Source organism: Salmo trutta, unplaced genomic scaffold, assembly GCF_901001165.1.
Source record: "Salmo trutta unplaced genomic scaffold, fSalTru1.1, whole genome shotgun sequence".
Classification (NCBI taxonomy): domain Eukaryota; kingdom Metazoa; phylum Chordata; class Actinopteri; order Salmoniformes; family Salmonidae; genus Salmo; species Salmo trutta.
In genome coordinates this window covers 471,814-496,365 of record NW_021822211.1, presented here as the reverse complement: position 1 = coordinate 496,365, position 24,552 = coordinate 471,814, and the positions used below count along the sequence as shown (strand labels likewise).

General features: G+C 46.7%; 2 protein-coding genes across 3 annotated transcripts; both read left to right on the top strand.

The window, feature by feature from the left end:
- Nucleotides 1-115: 115 nt before the first annotated feature.
- Nucleotides 116-4,529, top strand: nr4a3 (nuclear receptor subfamily 4, group A, member 3; the record flags this gene model as incomplete). Its single annotated transcript, XM_029743115.1, is given in 2 exon segments — nt 116-294; nt 2,723-4,529. Coding segments are annotated over 2 exon segments (439 nt in total), but the record flags the coding sequence as incomplete, so codon positions are not given.
- Nucleotides 4,530-10,256: 5,727 nt separating this feature from the next.
- stx17 (syntaxin 17) lies at nt 10,257-24,545 on the top strand. Of its 2 annotated transcripts, none has more exons than XM_029743106.1 (8): nt 10,257-10,426; nt 10,943-11,138; nt 11,283-11,348; nt 15,465-15,654; nt 15,847-15,965; nt 16,119-16,169; nt 20,741-20,827; nt 22,771-24,545. In XM_029743106.1, exons 2-8 carry the CDS (start codon nt 11,016-11,018, stop codon nt 23,017-23,019), a joined length of 885 nt encoding a protein of 294 aa, XP_029598966.1. In that variant the 5' UTR covers nt 10,257-10,426; nt 10,943-11,015; the 3' UTR covers nt 23,020-24,545. The 2 variants fall into 2 exon arrangements, with proteins under 2 accessions (XP_029598966.1, XP_029598964.1); XM_029743104.1 differs by having other exon boundaries at nt 10,261-10,426; nt 15,462-15,654.
- The last annotated feature ends 7 nt before the right edge of the window (nt 24,546-24,552 follow it).

Below are 24,552 nucleotides of genomic sequence, written 5' to 3'. Positions count from 1 at the left end.
CTCTACTCTCTCTTTTCTCTCTCCTCTATCTCATCTCTCTCCTCTCTCCCCCCTCTCTCCTCTTTCTCTCACTCCTCTCTCTCCTCTCTCTCTTTCTCCTCTCTCTTTCTGTCAGGTCTTTGTTGTCGGAGGATAAGCTGGTGTTCTGTAATGGCCTGGTGCTGAGCAGGTTCCAGTGTCTGAGAGGTTTTGGAGAGTGGCTGGACTCCATCAGAGACTTCTCCTCTCATCTACAGAGTCTCAACCTGGACACATCCGCCTTCTCCTGCCTGGCTGCCCTGGTGCTGCTCACAGGTAACACACCCACCCATGCGCATACACATACACACACACATACACATAGAAACACACACAGGTAATACACACCCAATCCTTTGTTTGTAGGCTTTAGGCTCAGCCTTGTCACTCAGTGTTGTCATGGCAATCAGGTTAAATTCACAGATGTCTCACACACTTTTTGTAGTGTTACATTTTTGGGCCATTAAAAATCCTATTTTCCCTAGCCCCTAATCCTTACCCTAATCCTAACCCTTAACCTAACCCTTAACCTAACCCTAACCTTAACCCCAAAACCGTAAACCTAACCCTTAAGCTTAAAATAGCATTTGGATAAATTCAGGACCTGAAAATTCCTGACTTTTCAAAAAAGTTATTGTTTTCCCACCTTCTCAGGACATTTAGGTGAAATGTTAGGACATTGTGGTCCTGATAATGTAAGAAAACAAGTACACAAACACACACAAACACACAAACACACAAACACACAAACACCCTAACACACACCCTAATAACCTAACATTAGCACACACACACTTAAACACACCTCGGTCCGGAAGGTACACCTGATCTCCGGCAGCACCTGCTGCACCTGTCTGACACCTGGTCCCTTAATCAGAGCATGAGTGTGAACCACGTAGGAGGATCACTGATTCCTGTGTGTGTGTGTGTGTGTGTGTGTGTGTGTGTGTGTGTGTGTGTGTGTGTGTGTGTGTGTGTGTGTGTGTGTGTGTGTGTGTGTGTGTGTGTGTGTGTGTGTGTGTGTGTGTGTGTGTGTGTGTGTGTGTGTGTGTTCTGCTGAATGCCTCTTGCACAGAGAACAGAGAATACACTATCTGACTCTACCCCCCACACACTTCAACAGACAGTGAGTAAAACGCTGAGAGCAGACAGGGGAGAGCAGACAGGGGAGAGCAGACAGGGGAGAGCAGACAGGGGAGAGCAGACAGGGGAGAGCAGAGGGTCATTCAACAAAGAGAAACATTTTATCTCACTCTTTTATTTACCCTCGTTGAACTTTTCTTTGCCTAACATGTTACTCAGCAAGTAGCCTGGGGTGGCACGTAGCCTAGTGGTTAGAGTGTTGGACTAGTAACCCAAAGGTTGTTAGATCAAATCCCCGAGCTGACAAGGCAAAAATCTGTCATTCTGCTCCTGAATGAGGCAGTTAACCCACTGTTCTTAGGCTGTCATTATAAATAACAATGTATTCTTAACTGACCTGCCTTGTTAAATAAAGGTTAATAAAAAAAAAACACTCTGAGATTTCAAATTCTACTACACCCCTTTCCCCCCACACACAGTCCTGTCCCCCCACCCTCTCCTCCCCTCTCTGGGGGAGCACTTAACTCTGTGCTGGATCGACCGGGTCACTGCGGAGCTCAGCTCTGGAATGGTGTCTGCACGGCTCTCAGTGGCACTCTACCACCTCCACACAGGACACTGCTACTGTAGAGCTGCTAGAAGCATCGACCGTGGCAGAGTGGCCTCTGCAGAAAGACAGCCATTGATCCCTCCCTCCCCAGGAACTCAGTGAGAGAGAAAGAATGGATTCAGAGAAGAATGAGAGGGTATAGAGGTGAGGGAGAGAGCATGAGGTCTGAAAGCTGTCTCTCTCAGTGAGAGGTGAAAAGGACCTCGGCAGTGACTGCAGCACCAAACACACAGCGCACAGAGTCCAACAACACAGACAGTAGACGTCTCACACTGAGGCTAGTATTACAACTTTCTACACACGTACACACACTCTTTCTGATACATAGTGACTCAAACTACGTGTGTGTGTGTGTGTGTGTGTGTGTGTGTGTGTGTGTGTGTGTGTGTGTGTGTGTGTGTGTGTGTGTGTGTGTGTGTGTGTGTGTGTGTGAGAGAGAGAGAGAGAGAGACTGTCTGGACACCCTGTTCTCTACAGATTGAGTTAGTGTCACATTAAGGCTGGTCTGGGTGCCAGTAGGGTTGCTAAGGGCAGTGAGTGTGTGTGTGTCTAATCTCATTTGGCTGCTCACAGGAGCAAATAATCTGCTAATTGTTGAGCACTGGCTACTTGTGTTGATGTCAACCTCTTAGAGCAGACGAGTGTGTTTATGTGAGAGTGCTTGCTAGAGTGTGTGAGTGTATGTGAGTGTGTGTTTATATGTAAATCGTCACAGGACTCGGGGGGTATGTTAGGTTAGTGTGTGTATTGATCTGCAGTGAGACACAGACAGGGTGTGTATGTCTGGGAGGTTAGAGCCTGTTTAAGGTTTAAGGCTACGGTAACAGAATAACAACAATATCCACAGGAACTAATGAGATGGAATTGAATGGAAAACAAGATGGAGTTTGTGCTTCGAGCTGGTAGCGCTCTGAGCAAGTGGAGGAGCACTGTGTGTGTGTGTGTGTCCTGTATCTCTCTTTGTGTATCTGTTTAGTGTGTAACCCGTCTTTTTTCCCTCTGTCTCCACAGAGCAGGTCCCAGGACTGAAGGACAGTAAGCGCGTTGAGGAGCTGCAGAACAAGGTGGTCTGTTGCCTTAGAGACCACCTGGGCTTTGGCCCCTCCTCCTCCTCCAAGGCCACGCCCCCTCTAAGTCGTGTGCTGGGTGTTAAGGCGGAGCTCCGCTCCCAGAGGACCCAGGGTCTGCAGAGGATCTTCTACCTGAAGCTGGAGGACCTGGTCCCGCCCCCACCTCTGATTGACAGGTTCCTAGACACTCTGCCCTACTGATGCTGCCTGGGCTGATTACGCCCACACATACATGTCACATCCTGTTTAAGACACTCCCCCCCACCCCCCAGAGCACCACGCAGCCACGCTCAGAGGAGCGAGACTCGCTGAGCTACGCTGAGAGACAGCCAATCAAATTGCTTTTCACTCTAAGGACAACCAATCACAAAATTATTTTCACGCCATAAAGACAATTATTCATATGCTTACCATTTTCTATCTGGTCCGTTTTTCTCGTGTGATGGGAGGGTTTGAAAGGATGACAAAAAATGAAAGTGACATTTCTCTGTCCTGTTTTAGTCTGGTTATGCCTGAAGGAGGAAAAGAAGACCCAGGTCTTTGTTCTGGACTGGTTTGGCCTGCTTCAGTCTGGTTCGGTTCAGTCTGAAGTTCATAGCAGTCTGTCCTAGGGGGAGGGGAATGCAGTCTGTGTGAGTAACTGTGTGACGCTCTGATGATGTCCCAGGGAAACAGAAGCTGCATTTTTTTTGTGTTCCCTCTGCGAAATTGGAGGAAGGAGACATTTAAATAAAAAAAGGTATCGTCAGTCAAGACGACGTACAGCGTGAGTGACCCAGCAATCTGTCTGTGTGTGTGTGTGAGCTTAGTCACACAACAGAGTCTCCAACAGAAGGCATTAAAACAGAAGATCTATATAAAACACGCAACACACACAGTGAAGTGACTGCTGTTTGGCTCTGTTGTCCAAGTGCAATTTCTTTAGTGCTATCTTTTTTATTTTTAAAGCAACAACTAGAGATGGAAAGGTTTCATTTCAAACTGTAAATGATTTGAATACTAAGACTGGCCATGTACTGTCAGTCTGTCAGTAGCTCTGGGAGAAAGACAGATTGGTGAGGAGGTACTGAGCACTAACCATTGATGACTCAGTCTCTCAGACTTGAACTGGCTGTAGTAGATTTAAGAATCAACTCTTAGGATTATTGGAGGAAAGAACGCAAGCAGGACCTACACCCTCAGAGGGTGACAAGCACAGACACACACCCACCCTGCTCCCCGAGAGAGGGAGCGAAGAGGCAGAGAGGAGGAGAACAGGAGGAGGAAAGGGGGGCTGGGAGTAGAAGGGTGCTCGATGGATGACTGTAAGGGGCCTGGTAGAGGTTGAAACATTCCGCAGTCATGCTCTTTTTATATGTTTGTAATATGGAGGCTGTGAGAGATTGGAGGACAGTGTTACTGTCTATGTGTTTCCGTGTAGGAGTACAGGAGCATATGCATGGTGTGTTATAAGCTGTTATAAGCTCTTATGAAGCTGTTATGGCAGCCTGGCCTGGTTTGCGTGTCAGACTGCGCCTGTGTGTGTGTGGTCCCCACCCACCCGGCCATCCACCATTACACATCACAGACTCACTCACAGGCATCCGTTTTGAAAGAATGAAAAAATTAAATTCTATAGATATATAAATATATATATATACAAAACTAATATTTTGAAGTGTTTTTAGCTTTTTCAAATATTGTGGTACAAGTTGTGCATTGTTTTTTGAAGAAGAGAAATTAAAAGAAGTAAAAAAAGTTGTTTTCTATTTCCCTGACTGGAGTTTTTGTTCATCACTTTGACATCATGAAGTAGACCTGGTTATTCTGACTGCCTGGTTATTCTGACTGCCTGGTTATTCTGACTGCCTGGTTATTCTGACTGACTGGTTATTCTGACTAATGGGTTATTCTGACTGACTGGTTATTTTGCCTGACTGGTTATTTTGACTGCCTGCTTATTCTGACTGACTGGTTATTCTGACTGACTGGTTATTCTGACTGACTGACTGACGGGTTATTCTGACCTACTGGTTATTCTGACTGACTGGTTATTCTGACTGACTGGTTATTCTGCCTGACTGGTTATTCTGACTGACTGGTTATTCTGACTGACTGACTGGTTATTCTGACTGACTGACAGGTTATTCTGACTGACTGACTGACTGACGGGTTATTCTGACTGACTGGTTATTCTGACTGACTGGTTATTCTGACTGACTGAGTCTGCTGTTTCTATCATTATTATCATTATCATCATCATCATCATCTTCACTCACAGTATCATGAATTAATGTTCTATCAGGACAATGAGGGAAACCAGAGGATTCACTGCAAGGAATTGATCCTGCACACATTTCTAAATAAATGAAATAAAAATCACTGAATAAGTGTGATTTGTGGAATGAAGTGTGTGTGTGTGTCTGAGTGTGTGTGTGTGTGTCTGAGCGTGTGTGTCTGTGTCTGAACGCGTGTGTGTGTATGTGTCTGAGTGTGTGTGTGTGTCTGAGCATGTGTGTGTGTGTCTGAGCGTGTGTGTTTGTGTCTGAACGCGCATGTGTGTATGTGTCTGAGTGTGTGTGTGTGTCTGAGGAGAGGAGAATTAGAGGAGAGGAGAATTAGTAGGGAAATGGAGGGATGGGAGTAGAGGAGGAGGGATGGAGGAGGAGGGAGGGTTCATGTAAGCGTGAGGACCAGATCAGCCTCTACCCTCGTTAAACATGATCGATCGCCATGGTGACATTTCACAGCACACCGTCTATACTGTCACTGCCATCACTCGCGCACATGCACACACACACGCACACACACACCCGTCATACTGTCACTGACACACTCACTCACAAATATGCACACACGCACACACACACACACACACACACACACACACACACACACACACACACACACACACACACACACACACACACACACACACACACACACATACACACACACACACACAGACACAGACACACACGCACACACACACACACACACACACATACACACACACACACATACGCACACACACACACACACACACAGATTCATCCAGGTGTTAAACTGTTAAGAACATTGCCCATGCCTGACCACGTGGTCTGTGTGTGTGTTCAGAACACTCTAACATCTTGTCCCTCTGTCAAAGAGAATGATGTCCCTGTGTCCAGTAAGCTGTCAGGTGAAAAGACCGACACACTGTGTACAGAGACGGTGTGTGTGTGTGTTAATTCTCCTCTGACACAGGTAGTGACAGTGTTGAGTGACGAGTAACATAACACCAACACACACAGAGAGCAGAGAGCTCAACAACAGAAGTGAAAGACGGATACACACACACAAACGGACACACACACGGACACACAGACACACAGAAGGAGCTGTCAGTCTCTGCCAGCCGATCGATCAGTGCTGACAGATAGCAGATACCCCCAGAGTCTTAATTAGAGCTCCCATTAGAACACACACACACACACACACACACACACACACACACACACACACACACACACACACACACACACACACACACACACACACACACACACACACACACACACACACACACACACACACACACAGCTCTCTCTCTCACACACATACTCTAAGCAGGTGGTATCCCACTGTTTGCATTTATTTATTATCAGAGATGGAGGCAGAAAAGTCCTTTAAAATGTATCATCTCCTCTTTTTAAAGGGGATCCTGAAAACAGTTATTGCAAACACATAACAAGGTTGTGTGTGAACGTAGCAGTCATCAAACCAACAACAAAACAGTACAACATGGTAAATATTATTATATATATATGTATATAAATATAAAACTGGTATTTGTTTGTAGAAAATGAAGGGAGGGAAGTCCTGCTGGAATACCACAGTAGAATTGTGTAGGTAGAAGGTGATCTTTGGTAAAGGGCTGAAATGGGCCTAAAAAACTCAAAAAGGACCAAGTCACTCTTCATAGAATGACTTTAAAATGACTTTATTTTACTTATGGCATGTTCAATAGAACAAACCGTTTAAAACTAGGACACCGAAATGCTTCAGAGTTTTACACTTTTTGTTTTACTGTACATGCCATAACTAAAATAAAGGCATTTTAAACTAATTACTTGAAGAGTGCCTTGGTCCTTTTTTCGTTTTTTAGGTATTTCTTTGTGTTGTTGCCTGCCAGTACTTAAAATTGGTAAAGTCAGGTGAGTATATTATGGGGGGTAATGTAATATTCATGAGTGGGAGGGGCTCCCCGCTGAAGCACTTCCTCTCCTGCTGAGACACACTTCCTGGATTACACTGGGACGGATGGCACCTGCGTCCTGCCACCACACACACGCACGCACGCACACACACACAAGCACGCATGTAAACACATTGGTTCATATACTGTAAAACGTACATTTATAGCCTGGGCATTGATTCGCTTCAATCACTGAACACAACCGGTGCTTATTAGAGACAGGCTTCTGTTTGAGCCAGGCGTCTATTTCCTTAATAACCTCTACAGGATCGGTGGGTCCCTTGCGGGACTGTTGAGCTAACGTAGGCTAATGCGATTAGCATGAGGTTGTAAGTAACAAGAACATTTCCCAGGACATAGACATATCTGATATTGGCAGAAAGCTTACATTTTGCACTGTCCAATTTACAGTAGCTATTACAGTGACAGAATGCCATGCTATTGTTTGATGAGAGTGCACAGTTATGAACTTGAAAAGTTATTAATAAACCAATTAGGCACATTTGGGCAGTCTTGATGCAAAATTTTGAACAGAAATACAATGGTTCATTGGATCAGTCTAAAACTTTGCACATACACTGCTGCCATCTAGTGGCCAAAATGTAAATTGTGCCTAGGCTGAAATAATACATTATGGCCTTTCTCTTGCATTTCAAAGATGATGGTACAAAAAATACAAAGAAATGCATGCTTCTTTTCTTTGTATTATCTTTTATCAGATCTAATGTGTTATATTCTCCTACATTAATTTCCACAAACATTTCCACAAACTTCAAAGTGTTTCCTTTCAAATGGTATCAAGAATATGCACATCCTTGCTTCAGGTCCTGAGCTACAGGCAGTTAGATTTGGGTATGTCATTTTAGGTGAACATTTTAAAAAAGGTGCAGATTTTCACACAGCTCTTGCTCAATCAAATGTTGAAAAGACTACCACACTGGTTATTGTGACCAGTATGACCAGTATAAACATTGTAATAACAAATTCATTGCAGATCAGACATGCAAAGACTAGCCTGCCTATCAAAGATTTCACGTTTCAGCACCATTATCTCACTCGTTGCACCTCTTGTATCCACCGTAGTTGAGCCGACCATGTCAAACCACACTGCCGTCTCATCCATGGCTCTTCTTTAGGTGATGACTGAGGTACGTGGTCTTCCTGTCTGGGTTGGCGCCCCCCCCCCCCCTTGGGTTGTGCCATGGCGGAGATCTTTGTGGGCTATACTCGGCCATGTCTTAGGACGGTAAGTTGGTGGTTGGAGACATCCCTCTAGTGGTGTGGGGGCTGTGCTTTTGCAAAGTGGGTGGGGTTATATCCTGCCTGTTTGGCCCTGTCCGGGGGTATCATCGGATGGGGTCACAGTGTCTTCTGATCCCTCCTGTCTCAGCCTCCAGTATTTATGCTGCAGTAGTTTATGTGTCGGGGGGCTAGGGTCAGTCTGTTACATCTGGAGTATTTCTCTTGTCTTATCCGGTGTCCTGTGTGAATTTAAATATGCTCTCTCTAATTCTCTCTTTCTCTCTTTCTTTCTTTCTCTCGGAGGACCTGAGCCCTAGGACCATGCCTCAGGACTACCTGGCATGATGACTCCTTGCTGTCCCCAGTCAACCTGGCTGTGCTGCTGCTCCAGTTTCAACTGTTCTGCCTGCGGCTATGGAACCCTGACCTGTTCACCGGACGTGCTTGTTGCACCCTCGACAACTACTATGATTATTATTATTTGACCATTCTGGTCATTTATGAACATTTTAACATCTTGACCATGTTCTGTTATAATATCCACCCGGCACAGCCAGAAGAGGACTGGCCACCCCTCATAGCCTGGTTCCTCTCTAGGTTTCTTCCTAGGTTTTGGCCTTTCTCAGGAGTTTTTCCTAGGGAGTTTTCCTAGCCACCGTGCTTCTTTCACATGCATTGCTTGCTGTTTGGGGTTTTAGGCTGGGTTTCTGTACAGCACTTTAAGATATCAGCTGATGTACGAAGGGCTATATAAATAAATTTGATTTGATTTGATCTTCTTTTGAACAATCTTTACTGTACTCACTGAAGTTCACTCGCAAACAATTCATTTAGACACGGCATCTATTTGAAACAGGTGTTTATTTGCTGAAATGTGTGCCGATGCCCAGCTATTAAAAGGGATGGCAACTACTTGAAACTCTGCGTTTAATTGAAGTTTTAAGGTAGACTCACATCTGAAACAACACAATATTGTGGTGTGATGTGGGTGTCCAGACTTTCACTCTCTGCTCAGCTCCTCCGCCTCAGTCTGCTGTGGCTTTACCTTTCTGCTGCGGGAGTCTCCCTGTGGGACTGGACACACACCAGGGGACGTCCCCTGCAGGCTTGGTGTTTGAGGCCCAACGACATAAATAGAGAGGCCTCCTCAAATGCTTTCTAACCGGCACAGGAAGTGCGTGTATGTGTGTGTGTGTATGTGTTTAAGTGTGTGTGTTAAATGTTAAAGGTGATGACTGAGGTACATTGGCTTGCTATAGATCTGCTTATCTCCCAGCAGGACCAGGGGAGCATGCTGCTCTATCCCCAATATCACACACACACACATGCACGTACGCACGCACACATACTCACACACAGACACGCACACACACTCACATGCACTCACACACGCACACACATATATACAAACACACACACACACACACACTCACACACACACACACACACACACACACACACACACACACACACACACACACACACACACACACACACACACACACACACACACACACACACACACACACACACACAATAGAGAGCCACAGGAGATGGCATGTCCATAATAATCCACTCTAAGCCTAGTGCTGTGCTGGCCCAGCCAGACCATGCACCTGGCACCACTCCACCCTCCTAGCAGCTCCACATCATAGTTTGTGGGTGTGTGTGTGTGTGTGTGTGTGTGTGTGTGTGTGTGTGTGTGTGTGTGTGTGTGTGTGTGTGTGTGTGTGTGTGTGCGTGTGCGAACGTGGTGATAGTGCGACTGAGTGGACTCAATGCGCGTCACACATTGGTCGATGTTATTTGCCTGACATGATCAATATTGTCTACCCAATCAATATAGATGTACAACTTGGCGGAAGTTCAATTCCCGCTTTTACAAAAATTGATACGAAATCAGTCACTCATCTCTTGCTATCATATTCACTATTGAACTTCATTCAATAACGTTCAATTGATCAGAAAGGTTACTGTATAGGACTGCTGTAGATTTAGCCTCAAGGGGCGGACCGTTCTCTCTGTGGGCTAAGGTTTTAGATCGGAAGTAATTCGTCTGCGCGCAAGGAAGAAAGTTGTTTACAAACAGAAGAGAAAGTTGGACATGTAGCTAACTCGAGACAGTTACGAAATAGCCTAGAAGAATTCTTCTCCCAAGTTTAACACTCCGATGGGTTTTTACTTTAAGTAAGTAATATGTTCACGGTTTGAAAATGAAATATGCTAGATTTTAAGTTTGAATAGTCAGCTGTGTTGGCTAGCTTGCTAAAATACTGTTAACTCACCTGACAGACATCTGATTCTGGCAGTTATAACATTATAACTGCCAGCTAGCTAGAGGATGATGCCTTACCTTGGTCAAATGTGTTTTAATGTGTCATAATTACAGACATTTCTTCTCTATAGAACAAACTAAGTTTTCTGTTGTTATTTGTTCCCGGATGTTGTCGTTTAACGTCATTAGTTAGCTAACTAACAGCTCGAGCCAGACTCTGAGACCCTGTTATTCAAACCTTGGGCACGAGGGAGTCAGCAAAGCTCCCTACTAGCCAACAATGGTATGATGTGATGTGTTTGGCATTGGGTTACAAGGAGGTGTGTGTGTGTGTGTGTGTGTGTGTGTGTGTGTGAGTGAAACAGGTCACGTGGTTTTGTGTGGCATGCTGATGTTTGTATGCATACCTCCTCCCTCCTGTCTTCCAGGTAGCTGAGTAAGAGGAGCAGGTGTGTATGGTTGCAGGTGTGAGAACCCACCCGGGGTCAGAAGTCAGGGAGGATGTCAGAGGAAGGGGGCAAGCTGACGCTGAGGCGTCTTGAGGGGCCGATCCACAAGTTCACTAAAGTAGCCCTGCCGACAGACCTAGAAAGACTACAGAGACACCACAGCAATATACTGAAGGTAACACACACACACACACACACACACACACACACACACACACACGCACATATATACACACGCAAACTCACATCACCGACCATTGGAAGTTACTGAAGAACCACACACAGAGAAGCAGCAACTGAGCTTGTTATTGTCTTACAGTTCCAGCATAGTGGACAATGGGATCGCCTTCATCAGGAGCACATCAATGCCAGCCGCACTGTGCAGGTAAAACATAGACACGCACACACTGGTCTTGTGCTGAGTATATACAGTATGTTGTGACTGTGTGCTGTGTGCCTGCAGGAGATCAGGAGTGTGTATGTAAAATTGAGTGTGTATGTAAAATTGAGTGTGTGTGAAGTGCTGCACAGTGTGTTTTCACAATGACACCACCATGTCTCTGGAAGTGAAGGATTCACCCCCACCTCCTTCCCTCACACACACACACGCACACTCAAAACACACCATTCCCCTCAGACCCCTTGGGAGGGGCAGAGTGCTTTCCTGTGTGGCGTGTGTGTGTTTCTGTCCGCTGGGCTGGGTGTGTGTAAGGAAGCTGAAGATGGGTGATGATACACAAGGACATGCAGCACAGATAGAGAAGTAGAGAGAGAGCAAGAAAGGCAGAGGGAAGCAGAGAAAGACAGTGTCACCCCCCCACTCTCTAGGCAGGAAGTGAAGTCTCTAGCAGGAAGTGGGCTCCTCTGCTTTCTGTATTTCTGTCTGCACGCCTCTATTTTCATCCATCACTCATCTATTCATCCCTTTCTCCTAACTGTGAATATTATTATAGACCCCCCTCTCTGCTGCTCATCCCTTTGAGGGAATAGGTTAGGTAGTTTAGACAGCACACTACAGATCACTACCACACTCCATTCCCCCAGGGGGCAGCAGCAACCTTGTCCAGGTGGTTGATAAACACATTCGGTGCTGTCAATTAGGGTGATCGTCAGTCAGAGTACCAGCTCGGAGAGCCTGCTGGTTTGTTTTGGGGTCTTTTAGTTTGGGCGTGCCTTTGCTATTTTTCATTCTTGAACATATTTATGTTTACTCACCATCTGAACAAATAATAATCCACTTGGACCGGCCGACCAAGAGGTGAAGACGGAGCTGGCCCTGGACCTACGGTAAGGTAGCTGTCTCCTGGGTACATACATTCACACCTAGACGCATATGCTGATTTCTCACACAGACACACGTCAAATCAGGTTACAGACCAGTTAACTAGGCCTAAGACCCTCTAGACTTAGTGAGTGCAACAATATTAGCAGGCTAGTGAATCGGTTTCGTAACGCCCTGTGTGTGTGTTGGTGGGGCAGGGCCTATTTAGCAACGTGTGCCTGGTTTCACTTTCTCCCTGGTGTTTACTGTGTGTTTGTCTGTCTGGCCCCCACTGACTGACTGACTGACACACACAGTCACACACACACCGCTGGCTGAGTGACTGACTAACATACAGCAGTCTCAGGGGTCCCCCCCTCCATATCCCCTTTCCCCCAGAGACAACAACAGCCTGAAAACACACAAATATGGACCAGTTACACACTCCTACACACCTTTCAATCAGTACCCCTTAGTTCTGTAAACGCCTTTTGCCAATTTTTTGGGCCGATTTTTAATAAATCCTCTTCAAATCAAATCAAAATCAAATCAAATTTATTTATATAGCCCTTCGTACATCAGCTGAAATCTCAAAGTGCTGTACAGAAACCCAGCCTAAAACCCCAAACAGCAAGCAATGCATGTGAAAGAAGCACGGTGGCTGGGAAAAACTCCCTAGGAAAAACTCCTGAGAAAGGCCAAAAACCTAGGAAGAAACCTAGAGAGGAACCAGGCTATGAGGGGTGGCCAGTCCTCTTCTGGCTGTGCCGGGTGGATATTATAACAGAACATGGTCAAGATGTTAAAATGTTCGTAAATGACCCGCATGGTCAAATAATAATAATCATAGTAATTGTCGAGGGTGCAACAAGCACGTCCGGTGAACAGGTCAGGGTTCCGTAGCCGCAGGCAGAACAGTTGAAACTGGAGCAGCAGCATGGCCAGGTGGACTGGGGACAGCAAGGAGTCATCATGCCAGGTAGTCCTGAGGCATGGTCCTAGGGCTCAGGTCCTCCGAGAGAAAGAAAGAAAGAGAGAAAGAGAGAATTAGAGAGAGCATATTTACATTCACACAGGACACCGGATAAGACAAGAGAATACTCCAGATGTAACAGACTGACCCTAGCCCCCCGACACATAAACTACTGCAGCATAAATACTGGAGGCTGAGACAGGAGGGATCAGAAGACACTGTGGCCCCATCCGATGATACCCCCGGACAGGGCCAAACAGGCAGGATATAACCCCACCCACTTTGCCAAAGCACAGCCCCCACACCACTAGAGGGATATCTACAACCACCAACTTACCGTCCGAAGACAAGGCCGAGTATAGCCCACAAAGATGTCCGCCACGGCACAACCCAAGGGGGGGGCGCCAACCCAGACAGGAAGACCACGTCAGTGGCTCAACCTACTCAAGTGACGCACCCCTCCCATGGACGGCATGGAAGAACACCAGTAAGTCAGTGACTCAGCCCCTGTAAAAGGGTTAGAGGCAGAGAATCCCAGTGGGAAGAGGGGAACCGACAAGGCAGAGACAGCAAGGGCGGTTCGTTGCTCCAGCCTTTCCGTTCACCTTCACACTCCTGGGCCAGACTATACTTAATCATAGGACTTACTGAAGAGATAAGTCTTCAGTAAAGACTTAAAGGTTGAGACTGAGTCTGCGTCTCTCACATGGGTAGGCAGACCATTCCATAAAAATGGAGCTCTATAGGAGAAAGCCCTACCTCCAGCCGTTTGCTTAGAAATTCTAGGGACAATTAGGAGGCCTGCGTCTTGTGACCGTAGCGTACGTGTAGGTATGTACGGCAGGACCAAATCGGAAAGATAGGTAGGAGCAAGCCCATGTAATGCTTTGTAGGTTAGCAGTAAAACCTTGAAATCAGCCCTTGCCTTAACAGGAAGCCAGTGTAGGGAGGCTAGCACTGGAGTAATATGATCAAATTTTTTGGTTCTAGTCAGGATTCTAGCAGCCGTATTTAGCACTAACTGAAGTTTGTTTAGTGCTTTATCCGGGTAGCCGGAAAGTAGAGCATTGCAGTAGTCGAGCCTAGAAGCCTCTTCCATGTAAAGTCCTCAGTTTAAGGGACCTGCGTGGTTCTGATACCGGTTCTGACTGAAAGTTTTGCTTATAAATCGATGGAGTTGGCTTGCATTGAGCGGTAGCCCTGATTTTTACAGACCCGGTAGTATGTCTCTTCTGCCTGTAAGAAGCAGCATATGCCTGGAATCCTTTCACCATAATGCAGCGAGGGGGTGGTTTCATCACTGTACCACATTCACATCCATTTATAGCCAGTAGTCTAAAATCATGAATAGATTTGAAACAAAACCCACTTTCTGTTTGTGATAGACGGACACTATTTATATGAGATGAAAGGCCTAACGAGTTCAGGAAATATTCACAGTGATGGGGGCAGACGTTTTGATCAAGAGACCTTTAGAAAATATGCCCATTTTCTCTAACAATAAATATACAAATATGTATTATACAGAAATCTTATAGTTAGTCGTTTTATATATTTAAAACAAATATAAGTTATATCAAGCCTTATTAATACGGTTTAGTTATAGGATATCCATCTATAACATATTTGTATCATGTTTGTGCTGTGTACTTGATCTTGTGTTTTGAAAAGTGACTACACCTCACCAGTCTAACTGTTTTACCAGAAAGGTGAAATTGTAACCTTAGAGTTTGCAGCATTACTAGTTATTGTTTATGGCCCTCTCATGGTAAATAATGACTTTAGGGGATTACGTAGATTACATTTAAGAGGTTTGAACCAACCTTCTCCAGCAGCACAGAGAGTTCATTCACCTGTTGATGTTCTGTGTGTGTGTGTGTGTGTGTGTGTGTGTGTATCTGTGAAGCATATGCTAACAAGTCTTTAGTGTTCTGACAGGTGTGTCTCCCGTGGCCATAGCGGCTCAATGCTAATCCAGTCTGCAGCTGTGTGTGTATGTTTATTCAACATGTCTAATTAGCATGGGAGCATCTATTGGTCATGGCCTCCTGACCCCTGCCCTGATCTGCCCTGGGGCTGATGGGTACAACCAAGGGAGGCCATCTAACACCCTCCTACTTTCCCCTCCTCACTCCTCCTCCCAGCAGAGACACTGGAACCTGTCTGTCTGTATGAGGCTGTACTTCTCTCTGTCTCGTGCCTCTTTTTTAAATCTATCTGTTGGGAAGTTGAACTACTTGTTGAACCTCTCCCTCACTCTGTAGCAGTTGAGGGCTAATGTTAGAGAGATGGAGAAGCTGTGTGGACGTGTCCGCCCGGAGGACGGCCCCGCCCTGGAGAGGCTGGTTCAGCCAATCAGAGACCGAGCATCTGCTGCTGCGCAAGACTTCCTACTCCTGCATTCTAACCCCGCCCCTCTGCCACAGGCACCACGCCCCCCAGGCCACTCATCCTCAGGTAGCACCGCCCCCTTCTCCTCTATTCAACTACATCAGTTTATTCCATTCTATGGCAGCCATGTTAGCTCTTCCTTTATTGACCAATAAACCAACTAATAAATCATCTAAATGCTCATTATGAATTTCAGAAGCAGTAACATGTCCAGATCTAAAGTTGGTCACTCTGGTTCTCACTGACCTTGTCCATTAGGTGGTTCCCATGGTGATGATGTGGGCAGGGAGCCCCCTCCTGTCAGTCAAACGCAGCTCCTCCTCCCAGTGATCCCCCTCAACGAGAGTGCTGCCGAGTCCTGGGACACCCTGGAGGAGGTGGGAATATTTGGGCCCCTTGTACTGTATTCACAAATTGTCTTAATAATAGATTAAGAGATCATAATATTTATTCATGTCTTTAATATGTCATATAGTAGGTTTTTGTTTGTGTGTTATTGTTGCTGTGTTAATATGAGTTTGTTTTGTCAGGACCTGAAGGAGCTTAGCGGTTTGGTGACAGAGTTCTCTCTGCTGGTCCACGTGAGTATGCTATGTACAGTGCATATCGAAAAGTATTCCCCTTGACTGTTTCCACATTTTGTTACGTTAGAGCCTAATTCTAAAATTGATTAAATTGTTTTCCTCATCAATCTACACACAATACCCCATAATGACAAAGCAAAAACTGTTTTGTTGACATTTTTGCAAATAAAAACTGAAATATCACATTTACTTAAGTATTCAGACCCTTTAGTCAGTACTTTGTTGAAGCACCTTTGGCAGCGATTACAACCTCGAGTCTTCTTGGGTATGACGCTACAAGCTTGACACACCTGTATTTGGGGAGTTTCTCCCATTCTTCTCTAAAGATCCTCTCAAGCTCTGTCAGGTTAGATGGGGAGCGTTGCTGCACAGCTATTTTCAGGTCTCTCCAGAGATGTTCGATCGGGTACAAGTCCGGGCTCTGGCTGGGCCACTCAAGGACATTCAGAGACTTGTCACAAAGCCACTCCTGTGTTGTCTTGGCTGTGTGGATTTCATCAAGGATCTCTCTGTACTTTGCTCCGTTTATCGTTCCCTCAATCCTGACTAGTCCCCCAGTCCCTGCAGCTGAAAAACATCCCCACAGCATGATGCTGTCACCACCATGCTTCACCATAGGGATGGTGCCAGGTTTCCTCCAGATGTGACGCTTGGCATTCAAGCCAAAGAGTTCAATCTTGTTTCAGCAGACCAGAGAATCTTGTTTCTCATGGTCTGAGAGTCCTTTAGGTGCCTTTTCAAATCAAATCCAATTTTATTGGTCACATTCACATGGTTAGCAGATGTTATTGCGAGTGTAGCAAACTCCAGGCGGGATGTCATGTGCCTTTTCCTGAGGAGGGGCTTCCGTTTGGCCACTCTACCATAAAGGCCTGATTGGTGGAGTGCTGCAGAGATGGCTGTCCTTCTGAAAGGTTCTCCCATCTCCACAGAGGAACTCTGGAGCTCTGTTAGAGTGACCATCATGTTCTTGGTCACCTTCCTGACCAAGGCCCTTCTCCCCATGATTGCTCAGTTTGGCTGGCTGGCCGGCCAGCTCTAGGAAGAGTCTAGGTGGTTCCAAACTGAGCAATCGTGGGGAGCTGTATGGACAATTTCTTCAACCTCATGGCTTGGTTTTTGATCTGACATGCACTGTCAACTCTGGGACCTTATATAGACAGGTGTGTGCCTTTTCAAATCATGTCCAATCAATTGAATTTGCCACAGGTGGACTCCAATCAAGTTGTAGAAACATCTCAAGGATGATCAATGGAAACAGGATGCACCTGAGCTCCATTTCGAGTCTCATAGCAAAGGTGCTGAATACTTATGAAATTAGCAAAAATGTAAAAAAAAACTGTTTTCACTTTGTCATTATGGGGTATTGTGTGTAAATAGATGAGGACAATTTTTTTAATTTAATCCATTTAAGAATAAGGTTGTAACATAACAAAATGTTGAAAAAGAGAAGGGGTCTGAATACTTCCCGAATGTACTGTATGTACTGTGATTGAGTGCTGACAAGGTCAGCAGACAATGCCTTTCTGGTGTCTAATGAGACAGGATGAATGACAGGGACATGGCTACGTAACATAGATAGCCTGCTGCGGCTATGCTAACCATGCTGTTAGCACACAGGGCAGTGAGGGCACTGACAGACAGTGTAGTGAGCGACAGCTAGCCTAGCGTCTGTCTGTCTGGTTGGATTCATGCTGGGGCTCCTTAGAGAGCAGGTCACAGCACACCACAGGTTACTGGAGTGGGGCTGCAGGCAGGTGTACTGCTGGGGGAGGGGGGATGGTAGAAAATGGGCCATAGGGGAGAGGTGGGATACGAGAGAAGATAGGAGAGAAGGGGGCTGTGTGTCCATGGGGAGGAGAGTGCCGTGGGAGAGAACCCAGGCAACAGGGCGTATGGTAGGCCAGGAGGAAAACAGATGACTCTGATTATCACTCTATCCTCTGGGAACGAAAGAGCGATAGGAGGGAGAGTGGGAGGAAGGGAGGGTTTAAACATGGTGAGAGAGGAGGGCAGAAAGAGGTGTAGAGAGAGAGATTTTGGGAGAGAGAGAGACGAGACCGAGAGGAGATTGTTTTGAAGGAGAGAGCATAAAGATGTTTTAGTGCTGTGGTCTCTCTGGGGTGACTGGTGTCGTTCAGGGACCAATACTCAGCCTCTCAACCACAGGGTAAACACTGCTGTGTGTCGGTGTTTGTACCTGCCTGGGGATTTGAGAGAGAGAGAGGGGGACAGAGACAGGCAAGGTGAGATGTTCAGACGCAGCCTGCTCGTGTCTGACTGAAGCACTCATCTCCCCCTGTTCCACTGGCTGGAGCCTAGAAGCTCCACATCCACCAACAACCATACATACATCTGGGATTTAAAGGGAGGGAGGGTGAAGAAATGGGAACCGAAGTGAACATGAGTGGGGGAGAGATGTGAGGACTGAGGAGAGGAGTAAAGGCGACAGCATGCTTCGGTTCAGAACGAGTGTGCTCGCATAAACCCTTAAGACCTTTGTTTGAAATACCAAGCAGATCTTAGTCACGCAATTTTACATCCAAGATGTTTGGTGCAGTCTCCTTGAATGACATCAAACATTTAATTGAAGAATCCTTACTGTTGACCAATCACAAATGAAGGGGTGTAGACTTCAGCTACCGACTTCGGCATGCCTGGAGAAAATGTTTTGTTAGCACGGCCGGAAAAACCCTCACCGAAGACCAAAACTAACAAAAGCGTCACAAAATGGCATCATAATATATGCAAGGCTGGGAAGCATGCGGAAACCTTAAGGGAGAGGAGAATGATGGAGGGAGGGAGGGGACCGTAACGGAGAGGAGGGAGTTAGGGGGCAGTAAGGGAGAGGGAGGGAGTTAGTGGGCAGTAAGGGAGGGAGTTAGGGGGCAGTAAGGGAGAGGAGGGAGTTAGGGGGCAGTAAGGGAGGGAGTTAGGGGGCAGTAAGGGAGAGGGAGGGAGTTAGGGGGCAGTAAGGGAGAGGGAGGGAGTTAGGGGGCAGTAAGGGAGAGGGAGGGAGTTAGGGGGCAGTAAGGGAGACGGAGGGAGTTAGGGGGCAGTAAGGGAGGGAGTTAGGGGGCAGTAAGGGAGAGGAGGGAGTTAGGGGGCAGTAAGGCAGACGGAGGGAGTTAGGGGGCAGTAAGGGAGACGGAGGGAGTTAGGGGGCAGTAAGGGAGACGGAGGGAGTTAGGGGGCAGTAAGGGAGACGGAGGGAGTTAGGGGGCAGTAAGGGAGACGGAGGGAGTTAGGGGGCAGTAAGGGAGACGGAGGGAGTTAGGGGGCAGTAAGGGAGAGGGAGGGAGTTAGGGGGCAGTAAGGGAGACGGAGGGAGTTAGGGGGCAGTAAGGGAGACGGAGGGAGTTAGGGGGCAGTAAGGGAGACGGAGGGAGTTAGGGGGCAGTAAGGGAGACGGAGGGAGTTAGGGGGCAGTAAGGGAGACGGAGGGAGTTAGGGGGCAGTAAGGGAGACGGAGGGAGTTAGGGGGCAGTAAGGGAGACGGAGGGAGTTAGGGGGCAGTAAGGGAGACGGAGGGAGTTAGGGGGCAGTAAGGGAGACGGAGGGAGTTAGGGGGCAGTAAGGGAGACGGAGGGAGTAGGGGGCAGTAAGGGAGAGGGAGGGAGTTAGGGGGGCAGTAAGGGAGAGGGAGGGATTTAGGGGGCAGTAAGGGAGAGGGAGGGAGTTAGGGGGCAGTAAGGGAGAGGAGGGAGTTAGGGGGCAGTAAGGGAGAGGAGGGAGTTAGGGGGCAGTAAGGGAGAGGAGGGAGTTAGGGGGCAGTAAGGGAGAGGAGGGAGTTAGGGGGCAGTAAGGGAGAGGAGGGATTTAGGGGGCAGTAAGGGAGACGGAGGGAGTTAGGGGGCAGTAAGGGAGAGGAGGGAGTTAGGGGGCAATAAGGGAGAGGGAGGGAGTTAGGGGGCAGTAAGGGAGACGGAGGGAGTTAGGGGGCAGTAAGGGAGATGGAGGGAGTTAGGGGGCAGTAAGGGAGACGGAGGGAGTTAGGGGGCAGTAAGGGAGGGAGTTAGGGGGCAGTAAGGGAGGGGGAGGGAGTTAGGGGGCAGTAGGGGAGATGAGGGACTTAAAAAAGCTCAGGATTGATCATAGTTATGACTGAAACCGCTACAGAAAATGTATACCTGTTGTCTGAATATTGTCTATCCATATGTAATAAGTAGGTAATGTAAAAAGGTACCATGTCCATAAAATGTTTATAGTATGTACATATAACAACAACTACAATAAGGAGGGAGAGAAGGAGAGAAGGATGGATGGTGTCCAGCACACAGGGAGAGAGGGACAGCTGCCACTCTGAATATTTCATGAGCTCCTCACAATAACCCCCAGACCCCCTCCTGCCCCAATATAACCCCCCCAAGACCCCTTCCTACCCCAATATAATCTCCCCCAGACCCTACCTTTTCTACTTTACACCCGCATCACACCCCACAGACAGACAGACACACACACACTCATTTGTGGTGCTGTGTCGTGAGGGACCAAGTCAGCGGTGTGTGTCTCCAGTGTATAAACCCTGTGTGTGTGTGTGTGTGTGTGTGTGTGTGTGTGTGTGTCAGTCCCAGCAGGAGAAGATTGACAGCATAGAGGAGAACGTCAACACAGCAGCAGCCAACGTGGAGGAGGGGACCAGGAGCCTCGGGAAGGTGCGTGTTAGCGTGTACACGCGCGTGTGTGTGTGTGTGTGGTGTTTGGGAGATCGATGGCACTTTGCCTCCCAGCCATTCTACAACGTTTGTCCCTATTGATCCAGCAGAATACGGAGGAAAGCTGCAATTAAAGAAATAGAGAGAATAGATGGAGAGAGGGGTTAAGAGGTACAGTGATGGAGGGAGGGGTTGAGTAGGGGGTGTTGTCAATGGAGAGTGCAAGGTGTGTGTGTGTGTGTGTGGGGGGGTGCAGGAGGCGACGAGAGGTATGAAGGGCTATTTAATAGCTCTTCAGGAGCAGCGTTTGGCCTCCCACTGTTGGCTCAATACACACACACACCCTCAGAATAAAGTCAGACTGACAGCTCAATACCCACAGACATATTACAAGCTCAGTGTGGTATGTCGTGTGAGTTCTATACAGCAGAACAGACGCTGCGCATACACACCCTTTGTGAGTCTAGTTGCAGCCAAAATATCACAATATTTAAAAATGTGGTCTATTTAAGCGTAAATGTACCACCTCTCACCCCATGTTTTGATTGATAAATGGAACTTCAACTCAATTCAACTTCCTGAATTGATGAAGTTGAAATGGGATTGAGCCCACATTGAGGTCCAGAATATTCTAGGGTATGGGTGTGGCTGTGCTGTTAAGGGATCCTGAGTGGTCTAAGCGACTGCATCGCAGTGCTCGAGGCATCACTACAGACCCGGGTTCGATCCTGGACTGTATCACAACCAACCGTGATCGGGAGTCCCATAGGGCGGCGCACAATTGGCCCAGCGTTGTCCGCATTAGGCGTTTGGTGAGTTTTTTTGGGGCTGTTCGGGCACTATTTTTTTTCTGCTAGGCAACCCGAAGTTGGCGCTCCTTCGTCGGTAATTGGTCAACAGTAGGGATTCTTCAATAAAGTCTTTGTTGTCATTCAATGAGAAACGACTCGTTTTCATGCACATTCTTTCATTAAGAAATACTGCACCAAACATCTTAGTTAGATGTAAAATTGCGTAACTAAGATCTCCTCGGCAAAATTAATGACAGATTTCTTGAGTTATCTTAAATTAATTCCGACTATTTTGAGGAAGTGTATTCTGGCTACGGCATCTCTAAATGGACAAATAGTACTATTGCTGTTTTTTTCTCATTTTTCAGGTCTTTTAAGGGAGTATGCTAGGCTGGGCTAGGCGTCAGCTGAACTGAAGCATGCTGAGGCCTTTAGAAGCAGTGTGTGTAGATAGAAGAGGTGTCAGACAGCAGTGTGTGTAGATAGAAGCGGTGTCAGACAGCAATGTGTGTAGATAGAAGGGGTGTCAGACAGCAGTGTGTTATCAGTCATCAGGCCAGGTGCCATTACACCCCTGCTTTACCAACACCCTGAACTTTCAACTTACCTCTGGTTAATTAAAATGACCTTCGCTGCCATGAGGTGAGGGGCTGGGAGGGCGTTTGAACTGGATCCATTTAACTGTTAATCTGTTAATCAACCGTGGGAGGGGGTAGTGTGTGTGTGGCGGAATGTTCAGAGGAGTCACTCATTTACAGCCATCAGTCTAAAGGTGCGTCTTCCTCTCTGAAGATAACAGTATTAATAAACACACACACACCTCATTTCTCCAATTTTAATAAATGTGGGTAATTAAAGTGTACAGCTTTGATGATGGTGTGTGTGCATGTGTTGCTGTGTGTGTGTGTGTGTGATCATGAAAGGCCAGGTAGATCTGAAGACTTCTCGCTTACTGTGTGTCTTAGAACATCAAAGGAATAACCCCCCTGAGTGTGTGTGTGTTATAGGTGTGTTGATTTGTCCCAAGTGAAGTTTCTTCTTATTTCCTTGTCTTTTTAATTGAATTTAAGAATCTTTATTGGGATAAAAAGTGAAGAAACCTAGACTGTCAATGCATGTAGTGACTCGTCTATCCCTCTGTCCTCTCTCCAGGCGGTGGGCTACAGGCTGGCAGTGTTACCCGTGGCGGGGGCAGTGTTAGGGGGGGTGTTGGGTGGTCCGCTGGGCCTTCTGGTGGGGTTCAAGGCAGCGGGGGTGGCAGCAGCGCTTGGAGGGGGGGCTCTGGGGTTTGCAGGGGGGAACCTGGTCCAGAAGAAACGCAGAGCTAGAGTAGAGTCCCAGATGAACCAGCTCACTGCACCCCCTACGGAACCAGAACCACCGCTGGACAAGGACAAGTGACCTCTGATTGGTCGTGGCGGGACCTCTGACCTCCAGAAGCCTACACTGGTCCAGGTACTGCCCGACTACATTGCAGACGCATGCTAGAGCTTACATATCAGCTAACCACATCATATGATATAGCAATCTGATGCCCGACTGCACAGTTGAAGTGGCAAACAACCATTGGTTGATGCAATGCAACGCCTGCGCATCTAGTCAGGCAGGAACTCAACCAAGATATCCCTCAGACTAACTGACTGTCCGCTCAAACAATCTGTTGTTTGACCAATAGATTTGCTCTCTTTACTGTGGTAATAACGAACTCCTTCTCGCTGCCAATAGACCGAGGAGAGGTCTGTCAAGAGAAGCCTGCCACTGGGATCTACCACTTCCCAATCAATAGGACTTTTAAACATCGTAGGAGAGCCTTGTTGAGGACCTGAGTGTGAAAGGGAGGTGTGTGTGTGAATGCTGTGTTAGTTGAGTGTGATGTATGTATATATGCTGGGTCTGTTGGCTTTGTATTTAAAACTTTAAAGTAACTGTCCAGTGTTTCCAGATTTATATTAAATATGACCTACACATTTTTACAATATAAATTAAATATGTTAAAAATCAGCTTTTCTGTGTTGGAATGGTGCGGGCGTATACTGATCTTAAAAATATTCATGCGAGTAGACCGCTGATTGGCCAGCTCATCATCCTCTGAGGAAACAGCAAGTTTTTTTTATTTTATTGTTCTAAAATTAATGTTTTGCCCACAAATACGAGTATAGGATGAGATTACAGAACTTTCACTGCACAGTTACTTTAAGTGTATGATTAATAATGCACATCTTCTCATAATATATAGTAGCAAACACTACAGCCTGCCTAGTTTTGTAACATAAGTCATGCTGTTTGGTGCCTTTTAGTACAGACGGAGAGATGGTAGTTTTATTAGTCATGTTATTATACTGTGTTTCTTGGACAGACTGTCTTAACTACCTTCAGTCTTTATCAAATACACACTCAGTGCCAAAGCCAGACACTGCCTGGGTCAAGCAGTCACCCATCTCTCTAGTTTATGAACTTATTGATGTTTATCTGAGTCTGCCAATATGTCTGCTGCTCTGCTTAGAGTATACAGCTCATTAACAGAGGGAGGAGGGAGAGAAGAGGGGGAGGTATAAACAGCAGTAAATGTCAAGACTGTGTCCTGGTCTGAACCCTGCTGGAGAGGAGCCTCTGACAGACTGGAATGTGTCAATTTGACAGACTGGGGAGCAGAGAATAAGAGTGAGTGATTGAGAAAGGTTAGGAGGATAAACACAGCTGTCCTGGGTGTACCCATTACCAGGTAGAACGTTGTGATGAGTGTGAGGCCAAAGTTTCCCCTCTTAAAAGTGCCACCAGAGAAACAGGTCACACCTGATGTCATCTACTACAAGTGACCTCTGAACTCAGACCGGGACCAACTAAATATGGATGCTTTTAATCTATGTGATTTACTGGGGTTTTATATTGCCAAAGAAAACCAATAAAATCTGCTGCTGATGAAGGAATTGTGTG

Excerpts from the sequence above, each read along its gene's own strand:
- stx17 (XM_029743104.1), top strand. The coding sequence starts at position 11,016 with ATGTCAGAGGAAGGGGGCAAGCTGACGCTGAGGCGTCTTGAGGGGCCG. Across the intron at positions 11,349-15,461 it reads ATGCCAGCCGCACTGTGCAG|CAGTTGAGGGCTAATGTTAG; the intron begins GTAAAACATAGA and ends CTCACTCTGTAG. Across the intron at positions 15,655-15,846 it reads CCCAGGCCACTCATCCTCAG|GTGGTTCCCATGGTGATGAT; the intron begins GTAGCACCGCCC and ends CTTGTCCATTAG.